At 36.7% G+C, this 10,747-nt stretch overlaps 1 protein-coding gene across 1 annotated transcript; it reads left to right on the top strand.

The window, feature by feature from the left end:
• The first annotated feature begins 3,826 nt into the window (after positions 1–3,826).
• LOC140164961 (late histone H2B.L4-like) lies at positions 3,827–5,157 on the top strand. Its single transcript, XM_072188367.1, has 2 exons — positions 3,827–3,981; positions 4,761–5,157. Exons 1-2 carry the CDS (start codon positions 3,853–3,855, stop codon positions 4,995–4,997), a joined length of 366 nt encoding a protein of 121 aa, XP_072044468.1. The 5' UTR covers positions 3,827–3,852; the 3' UTR covers positions 4,998–5,157.
• Positions 5,158–10,747: the final 5,590 nt, after the last annotated feature.

Below are 10,747 nucleotides of genomic sequence, written 5' to 3'. Positions count from 1 at the left end.
TTTGATGATTTTTACGATCGTCCGGATGAGCAAATCACTGAATGGGCCTTTAATATTAATAATAGATAAGCTGCCTTTAAAAATATTATTGACAATGTTGAGAGTAGAAATTACCTTGAAAAATGTCTCAAAAATACAACATGCCAGTTATATTCCGGTCTGAAACGATCAGACAATATTTTAAACATTAAGGGGGTACTACACCCATGTGGTAAATTTGTGACTATTTTTAAAAAAAAAAAAAAATAATTACACACTGGTAACAAAAGTTATGTATATTATTGGGGCAAGGAATCTAATTACTACACTGAAATTTCAGTGACTCAAGACAAGCGGTTTAGTATATATGATAGGAAACGAGGTACATCCTAGCGGTACCTTATTTCTGATCATAAATAACAAACCGCTTGTCTTGGGTCACTCAAATTCCAGTGTAGTAATTGGATTCCTTGCCCCAATAATATACATAACTTTTGTTACCACTGTTTTATTAGTTTTTGAGAAAAATGCAAAAATAGACACAAATTTATCGAGGGGTGTAGTACCCCCTTAATAACATCATAAACTAAAATCGTGAAAAAATCACCCCGGGTAGATGTTTGGCTATTTCTCCATTTACGATCCTGCCCAAAAGTGTCTGCTTTCGATATACCACGTCACAAATACTACACTGCCGGTTTTAGTTAAAAGGGCATTTCGTGATCCACAGCATCATCCCCTAACTTTTCTCAAAAAAAGTTGAGATGTTTATATTACTGGAAACCTCTGGCTACATAATGTTTATGTACAAAATATTTCTTGCAGATTAATTCGTTTAGCAAAGTAATCGTGAAATTTGAATTTCGTTCTGGTATACCAGAACAAAATTGCAACATATTGTGTACACATAACCATGCATAACTCGTAAAGGCAAAATCGGAATCAACTGAAATTTTTAGAATAAGCTTTTTTGTGGATATCTACTGAAAAATGTCATAAAAAGAGGATGCTAGGATCACGAAATACTCCTTTAATTCGCCATATAACATAAAATAAACTCACCTTACATGTACATTTTTTATTTTAAAATAATTTGATATTAATTCGCAATGTATAGTTTACTAAACTGCTCCAAAAAAGAAACTTACCAGGTAAGAAATTTGTCTGTCAAATTCAAACGACAAATTGTGTTACACTAAATGGGATATGAGTGGAAGCAGTGTTAATTTACGCGAATTTTGACACCTCATTTGTTGCAAACGGATGAGTATTTTTGAAGTTATGCTTATTTAACCGAACCTATCCACTGGAATGAAAGTTGCACTCATACCACTTGAGATGGTTGGCAGTATACAGGTGTAATCAGTGCTCTCCTCTTCTTCTTTGCATGACTAACTTTCCTATTGCTTCTTGTGAGTTGACAAAGAATAAAAGTTCTGAACATCCTTTCATGTGTCTGTTTATTGTGTGAATTCATTGGGGCGGACCTGCAACTTTCAAATTTGATAGTAGGCTTGTTCAAATGAGCATAACTTCAAAAGTTTTGATCTGTTTGCGACAAATGAGGTGTCAAACTCCGCGTAAATGTACACCGCTTCCACTCATATGCTATTCAGTATAATACGATTTGTCGTTTGAACTTGACAGACTAATTTCTTACCTGGTAAGTTACTTTTTGGGACCAGTTTATATGATAGATGGTGGCAAGAACATTTATAAAGGACTGATTACTCACTGCAATCTTCACTCTTGTGTGTTTTGACTGTAAGTTTATGAATCAAATAAAAAAGATAGAAAGTAGCTTCACTTACGTTATGTGTCATTTTATTTATAACTTAGAAGTTATTAGATTAATAAAGTAAGACAATTTATTTATCTATAAGTGCATGTCAAATGGGTACATTGTTCAATACTATAGGCGTACATGCATAAAGTATGCCCATATTATAGCTAGGCCCTAAAAACTTTATTTTGCATCGGATTTTTCCCGTTGAAAAGGCAAAACTGATGTTCATGATAGCAACTATTTCATCAATAGCATTTTGAGTCATTTTTATCCATAAAACGACACAGGATAGGATAGATAATTACTTTGACATCAATATGGTCCATATGATGAAGATTTTGATTCTTAGATCTGTTATCAACATGATATCACGCTGTTCAGTGGTCAAGGACCCCGGGTCAAAGACACTGAAATGACATACTTTTCTTCTGCTGACCATATGATGCTGTATATTAACTATTATTGTTACATTTTAGGCCTATACCTAAAACTAAAACTAAAGTCATATTAATTCAAACATAACTTTGGTAATACTCACTCGTTTTCATTCGTTGAAACGGCAAAACATACTTACTTTTCCTTACACATCGAATTAAAATATTTTAAAAAAAATTCAACCACAAAAAGTTTTAACAAAAAGTCATTCCAATACCAATAAAAATTAATCTCTTGAGCATACAAACACGATCCCAGAAACAGGTACCAGCCCGATGGGCTGGCGAAAAATTGGTTTTTGGTCTGGTATGTCTTTCAACAAGATGGGAAATGTTCATGGCCTCTAGCGGTCAGGGGTCCTGTACCGTTCATGGCCTCTAGCGGTCAGGGGTCAACTCCAAAATGGCTCAATTTTAAAATCTTGTACTTGATGTGTGGTTACCAGTTTGGGAGTTTGGCAGCTGTAGGCTGCAATACCCATACAAAACTAGTATAATGTATGCTTTTGGCAAAGTAATCCCAATTTCATATCGCTACCCACTATAAAGTTGGCCTATAGTTACACAGCCGTGACATTATAGTCACGGCTGTGTCTTTTTTCTTACAGGATCTTTCTTTTCTTCTGTCGACCTTTACATTTGCTCTAGCACTGACATCCGTACACCGATTTTGATATAAAATTGGATCGGTTGAGCCCATATTTATTGGTCGAGCTATGAGTTTTAAAATATTGGACGAGACGTAGTCGAGTCCAATATTTTACAACTCATAGCGAGACCAATAAATATTGGGCGTAAAGCATCAATTTTATCATTATTATGTTTTGGATCCAATATTATCACAACTTGGATCCATCAAAACATAATAATGACCTAACTTGGTCATAATCATCACTGACCATGCCCCTATATACATGTCACATGAAATCTGTGGGGTCAAAGGTCACGTAAGGGTCACAGGGGTCAAAAACGTGATTTCAGCTCAAAATACTACTTCTCCCACAAATTACGTAGGACAGTAACGCCACTTGCACACATGCATTGTTATTGTCCAGTGTCTGTAAATCGTACAGATTTAAGGGGTCACTTCCGGTATAAAACCAAATTCCTTCAAAAAATTTTATAAGCTAAGAAAAACATAGGAGAGTGCCGGTATGTGCACAGTATGCACACATGAATTATGTTTACCTTATGCATATGTGGTATTTTTTTGTTTGAGGTCAAAGGTCATTAAGGGGTCACTTCCGGTATAAAAAGAAAAACCTTCAAAAATTTTTATTTGATAGGAAAAACATAGAACAGTAACGGTATGTTCACACATGAATTGTGGTTACCCAATTCATATGTGGTATTTTTTTATTTGGGTTCAAATGTCATTAAGGGTCACTTCCGGTCTGAGACGAAAAACCTTCAAAATGCCCCTTCTGCCACAAGTAACATAGCAAAGTGGTGCCACGTGCACCCATGCATTAACATTAGCCAATGTCTATGGGCGTTTTCATATATTTTGGGGTCAAAGGTCATTAGGGGTCACAACACGGCTGTGTTCGTGGGTTAGACCACAGCTAAGTCTAGTTCTCACTCTTTTTTCGCGTGTGACTTACAATTTATTATTTTTAATCTTTTCCCCGATTATCATTATATTTGCAGAAAATGCCGCCTAAAGCAAGCAAAGCTTCCAAGGCAATTGGTAAGCTGGCCAAGTCTGGTTCCGTCGATAAGAAAAGGAGGAAAAAACGATTGGAGAGCTACAACATCTACATTTACAAGGTTCTCAAACAGGTAAAGTGCGAATGAAGAACTTACTAGCCATAAATATATTTTGTGGGTGCCGAATTTCCACGAAAAGTGGACCAGATTTAATCGGGTGTCGCACCCCTGGCTACGGGCATGACTAGACAATCATCACAAGACTCTTAATGTTTAAAAAGTGTCCCCGTATGAAAACACACAAATAGTGAGAAAACAAGAGCAAGATTAAGCAAATGTAAACAAATTTTTTCGGGGGAGGGGGACAAAAAAACCCGAAAATAAACTCTAAATATCGTAATAGCCAGGTTCCAATAGGGGGCAACAGGCCCGTAATCGGGATTTATTTGACTGGGGTGGATTTTGGAAAGTGGGTTTTTTGATCAAAAAGACATAAAAAAAACCCAGTATTATTGTGCTCGCGGGGACTTTTTTGGCCTTCGCCCCCTCCCCTCCTTACAGTCCTGGGGAATATGTTGAAGGTGCGTCCATTGACTACGCCACCGACTGCCAGAGGCAGTTTTAAAACCAAGATGTGTTATGTGAACAATATAAAATTTACAGGGCAGCTAATACAATACACGTCTTGAACCAACATCTCAATATCGACTGTTCGGTGCCAGAAGTGGGCAATAGCTGCCGTATATCTAGATCAGTACAATATAGTTGGTAAATTGCACAATGTTCATATATAGGCCAACTATTGCATTTACCCACTTCTATCACTAAGCAGTCGATCAAATGTTGAAAGTAAAGAAAGAAGGTAAAAACAATGTTAATCGTTTTTGTTACATTCTTTAACCCCCCTGCAGGTGCATCCAGATACCGGTATTTCATCCCGTGCAATGAGCATTATGAACAGCTTTGTCAACGACATCTTCGAGCGCATCGCTTCCGAATCCTCCCGTCTTGCCAACTATAACAAAAAGTCGACCATCACCAGCCGCGAGGTGCAGACCGCTATTCGACTCCTGTTACCGGGAGAGCTTGCCAAGCACGCTGTCAGCGAAGGAACCAAGGCCGTGACCAAGTACACCACTTCTCGGTAGTCTCAATATGATACGAAAATGGCGGGGATTTCCCAGGCGGGAATTATGTAAGGAAGGGGAAATATCATTGCCATTTATAGGGCATTCTTGACATTTTTGTCTTCAATTTGGGACTTCACACCACAGCTCCGACCATATAACAGCCAAATGTGTCAGCAAATTTTAAGGGCGAATCTGCATTCAATTTTGCCATCTAACATGTAGTCAAATGTCTGTGCCGCCTGATCGGTATCTCGTAGATAGCTGATTGTTCTGAACTATGTTCTCAAACGTTGATTTCACTCTGAAATGGATATTAAAAGTTGAAACAATGTATTTAACATTGTTTAACTTCATTCCTTCAGAATGAGATGGACTCTTGGAAAGACTAATCATTGCAAAAATTGACAAGATTTATCTGAAAGGACGAAACGATAAAGATTTTAGTGTTTGTTTTTGGAACAGATCTGCCATTTGGTGCCTTATTCGAGATGCATGATCACAAGTTTCTGGCTACATGGGGAAAATCACTTGGGATAGTTCTCGGGACTTCTAAATAAAATCTTAGCAAAGTTGAAAATTTCCTGATAAGGAAGAGCATAAGGCGTCTTGAAAGGTCAATCATAATTTTAATATAACCCAAATACTTCACAGAAAACAAAATTGCCATGCATCTATTTCGATAAAGGGGTACACGTTGTAATCTAAATGCGCATCAAATCATTTTGCAATATACAATTGACCACAAATGCCTTTAAACATTATATACAAAAACTCCTACGATTCTGGTTGATTGAAATGTACCAGTGATATTGAAAACGTGTGTGCGCTGCGATGACTCTATGATCTAAACACTTGTAAATATATTTTGTATATGTCTGTAATAAAGCTAAAATATTTGTATAAAGTGATCCAAGAACGAATTATGAAAATGTAAATGATCTTTGACGTACAGAAAATAAAGTTTATAAGATTTAAATTCGAACAGTGTTCAGTATTCGAAATTTTAATAAAAGTTCTCGTAAACGTTTGGTAAAATCAAGAACTATTTTAGAGAAACTTGTTTTTTGAGAACTAAAACGCAAGTAACGTAATCAAAATCAAAAAGGAAAACAAATGTACCAGTACCTTAATTTAATTCACTTGGAACTTTTCAGAGTTGCTGGTATCAAATGACAAGAAACTTTGGTTCGAAATTGAATCTTTTGTGATGGGATGCATTGTTGAATAACGAGTTGCGACGTTCAATTTTCACCGAAAATCTCGACCATGGCTATTAACGCACTCCTTATTCTGAATGTCATCAGTTAATCAGTAACATGCTAACATTATTTGTGATTTGTACCCGTTATTCGTAATCTTGAAAATATGTAAAATATCAAAACTAAATTTAGATGAAAATTAACGAAATATTGTATTTATTAAAAATGATCAAAATGACATGCAAAATGTTTACAAAATTATACTTAAGATTTTATATCGATTACTTTATCATGTTTCCAGTCTCAAATATTGTGTTTGTAATGAGTGTTGAATAAATTAAGTTGCATTTGGATGTTTAAATTTTTGTATTATTGGGCTTTGCTTTTTTGTCGTTATAACTTCGGGATCGACGTTTATTTTACAAGTTACCCCCGATTCATTTATCTTCAAGGGCTCGGTCACCCACCGTGCAGTATTTGTTTCATGTATTGGGCTATTCCAGAAAATAGATGCACACCCCCTATAGAGGAGTTCGGATATCCAGACTTTTTGTCCAGTCATGATTGTTGGAAATCCAGACTTTTTAAGTGTCCAGAGGCGAAAAAATCCAGGAAACTAGTTCAAAGTAAAATTTGAGAGCCCATTTTAGACATTTCCGTGATTTTTCCTTCATTTAATTGGATTTCCAAGCTTTTTCAAGCGACATTGACAACTGGAATTCCAGTTTTCAGAAAGCAGACTTGGAAATCCAGACATTTCTTTGGGTAAAAATTTATTCCTCTATAGGGGGTGTGCACTTATTTTCTGGAATAGCCCATAGTATCAATACGATAGGCAACATTTCATGATCGGCTTTTCCTCCCAACTAAACTGGCCTCAAAAAGAAACAAGGTCATATCTTAAAATCCTGTCCATAAAAATTAACCAAAATTGCACACAGGATTATTTCAATATTCTACTCTTAACACTGGTCAGTAACAGTTGTCCAACTGACACAACGGCAAAATGCACCGCGACCGACATGGAACAGCTTTCTGGACCACATTCAGTTAAATAATTGGCCACCCAACACAAGAAATCTGAGAGTAAGTGGAATAGTGCGGAACAAGACTTGTTTCTTGAAGGAAGTGTGTGAAAAGCAGGAGCAGCCCGTTACACACTATTCCACGTACAGCTCAACTTGCCGTACTTTTCCTGACCAGACAGTCCATGCCAAAATTGTTACTACACCTTCACATTTCATCGAATCTCTTTTTGATGTCTGTCATTTTGAACATCACACTTGAAAGATGTATGCTATGTAGAAACTTTATTTTGCAACTTCATAATTTGCATATTATTAGCATATTTGCAAGAAAAAACATGGAAATCAATAAATACCTATATTTTTCACAATTTCAATATTTTATTAGAAATTAAGCATGTAGGCCGTTTGTTATGACTTGATGAATGAAGCTGTTAAACAGATTTTGATATTTTTGCTTATTTTTTCCTTTGCCCCAAAATGTGTAAAAATCACAATTTTTTGGATGACCTATATTTTTGAATATTTATAAAAAATTCTTAATTTAGGTATAATACAGTGCAGAAAAGATGTCAAATCTGTTAAACAGATTTCCAATAAATTGTTCCATTTTCCATTTTGGGTTAAATACTCAATTTTCATGCGCGGGATACACACCACCACATTGGGTTCGTATATTTTAATGCACTCGGTGTTTCTACCGTCCCGACTCACAACGATTCTAGAAGTTTTTCTCACAAGCCCCGCCTACTTTCCCTGCCTTCTCGGCAACCCGGAAGTAACTTTTTCCATTGGTTTGTGTGGTGCAAAATGAGGAAAATACCAATGTTTGGCAACGAATTACAGGAATTCCAGTCATAGATCTCGACTGAAAATGGATACATTAGGTAAGTAACACTTTCATTTATGTCATATCAAAAAATTGTAGGAGATCTATGACCAGTTTGGTAGATAATCGAGTTGAAATGTGGGCATGTTTTTGGCATGGTCTAGGTGGGAATAACAGGTTCGTACATGTAAACTCAATGGGAATCTCTTACGACTAGGCTAAAATACAACAATATTTTGTAAATTTTCCTCGTAAAGAAAAGATCGGTCAAGGAAACCTATATGAATTCATATGTTGTCAATACTTCACTTGACCCAAATATATGATTTATTTTTGTAATGAGAGAATCGCACATGGAATTTTAGAGGGATTTTGATAGCAGTTCCCGCACCGTAGAAAAGCTGCTCTGTCATGAGCCGGGAATTCCATCATGAGCCTAGATCCTGATTTGTTTTGCCAATTGAAGCTTCTAATGTTGGCTGAATGTTTTTGATGATATCATGAAAGTCAATCTGTGACAAGATGTAATTTTGCTACGGAAAGTGCTATGACAAAACGATTTTCAGTTTTGGCTTTCTTTATAATCAAGGAGTTTAATTTGATATAAAATGATGCAGTGTTTGATGGCAAAATTTGACTGAATTCACCTTTCAGGGGATGTAATTTTCTTCGGCAGGGTCATGAATATGTCGGTGACTGAAGTCAATTTTTATGACCCCCCTCCATCGCGGATCGCGGGCTAAAATTTTACGACCCCCTATCGTGGGTCAAAAATTTTAGGACCCCCCTTCTGTCAAAATTTTAGAGCGGAGTACACGAAACGCGTTAAAATTTTTGACCATAAGCGTAAAGAAGGCGCACGGAGAGCGCAAAAATCTTACATTGTATAAAGATTGTGTGCACATTTTGTTCAAAAAAGTGTAAGAAAAGTTACACCAGTCGCCAGCCCTTAATAATTCTATAACCCCCTATTTTGATTGCTACAAAATTATAACCCCCTATTTTTGGTCTTAAAATTCTATGACCCCCCAGTATATTCATGACCCCCCCTTCTGAAGAAAATGATAGCCCCCTTATACCTATAAGGGGCTCAGCTGTGCAATAATTATGAGCCCTGGAAGGAGGGTAAAATTGGGGGGGGGGGGGCAAGCAAGCGATCCGAGGGGGGGGGGGGCAAGCAATTTTGGCACACATTCATGGGGTGCCTTTTAAATAAAATGCTCTAAAAAAGGCTTAGGAAAACAGTATGGAAACGCTGAAATATGCAAATTTTCATGCTCGCAACATATCTAGACCTTTTAAGGTTTGCAAATTGGGATCCCAAAAAATTTGCCATGTGTTGGGGGCAAAGATTTTTGGCAGGCCAAAAGAGGGAGGAAAGCGATTATGTTGCAGGCTGAGAGGGGGGGCAAGCTATTTTTGGTGGGTCGTTCGGACATTTTATTACCCCCGATAATTATTGCACAGCCCCTAATATGGCACATAAATGAACCCTGTGGTGTGCAACCGATGGTGGAGGGGGATTGGGGCACCAGTGGCAAAACTACACTTTCATTGCAATCAAGGGAACAGCTAGCTGGGGTAAATCTGCCACCACCGCCAAGGGGGGGGGCTGGGGAATACAGATGCATGTGCTCATTTGGGGAAGTGGGTGGGCAAGGATTTCAAACCAAGCCGCTGTAACAGCCCCATGCGGGGGGTTGTGCCACTGTCCCAGCTTTACCCTGACAAATTTTCTAAAATCCTCTTTTTCTTTTTCAGGCCTACTAAAAGGTCAGAGCTACACTGTACAAGTAACAACCAACTGCCAGACACCATTAACCAATGCCACTGTGAGCCATTTCATGTCACATTTTGCAGCGGAGGCAGATGGAAGTCATGGAACAAATGAAATATTAAAAAGGACTGAAATAATGACCGGATTCAGAAACGCACTTCAATCTCACTAATTGAAGAACAATACTTGTGTTGAAAGTCGGGACTCATAAATTAGGTGTAACAGAATGTGTGAAAATTTATTAAGATCTATTAGAAATATTCAATCCAATAGATTAGAATTCAATTTTAATATATGGGATTAAAATTGCTTAGATTGATTTTTAACCCCTTAGATTAAAATCAAATTAGATGTATTCAAATTAGATTTTTAAAAATCCATCCAAATGTTTTTTAGATTAAAAATCAAATAAGATTGAATTCTAGATTGAATATTTCTAATAGATTAGATCCAATTTTGGATTTGTCCCAGATCACAATCACTTAAAGGGAATATGCTGAATTGTATTATAAAAATAAAGACTGCACAAAAAGTAACGCAGCTGTTATAAACATGCCTGTAGCGTTTGAACTAATAATTGTGTTCACAATATTTCAACATAGAAAGAAGGATGATTCATTTACGCGCATTTTGATACCCCATTAGTCCAATCTCGTTCAATAATAACAACACAGCAGTGTTTTTAAAGAAAAATACCCGAATTGAAAGTTGCGGTTATTTGTATTGATATGAAGTCATTGATTGAAACCATTGATTGCTGTAAATGGCAACTTTTAAATTTGTGGTTTTTCTTTAAAAGCACTATGTACTGTGTTATCAGTATTGAACGACATTTCACAAATGGGGTATCAAAATGAGCGTAAATAAATCATCCTTCTTTCTATGTAGAAATATTGTGGAAACGATTACTAGTTCTGAACTTATAGGCATATTTCAGC

This window comes from Amphiura filiformis, chromosome 11 (genome assembly GCF_039555335.1).
Source record: "Amphiura filiformis chromosome 11, Afil_fr2py, whole genome shotgun sequence".
NCBI classification, from domain to species: domain Eukaryota; kingdom Metazoa; phylum Echinodermata; class Ophiuroidea; order Amphilepidida; family Amphiuridae; genus Amphiura; species Amphiura filiformis.
The sequence above is the reverse complement of the archived record's forward strand: the minus strand, read 5'-3'. Positions and strand labels throughout refer to the sequence as shown.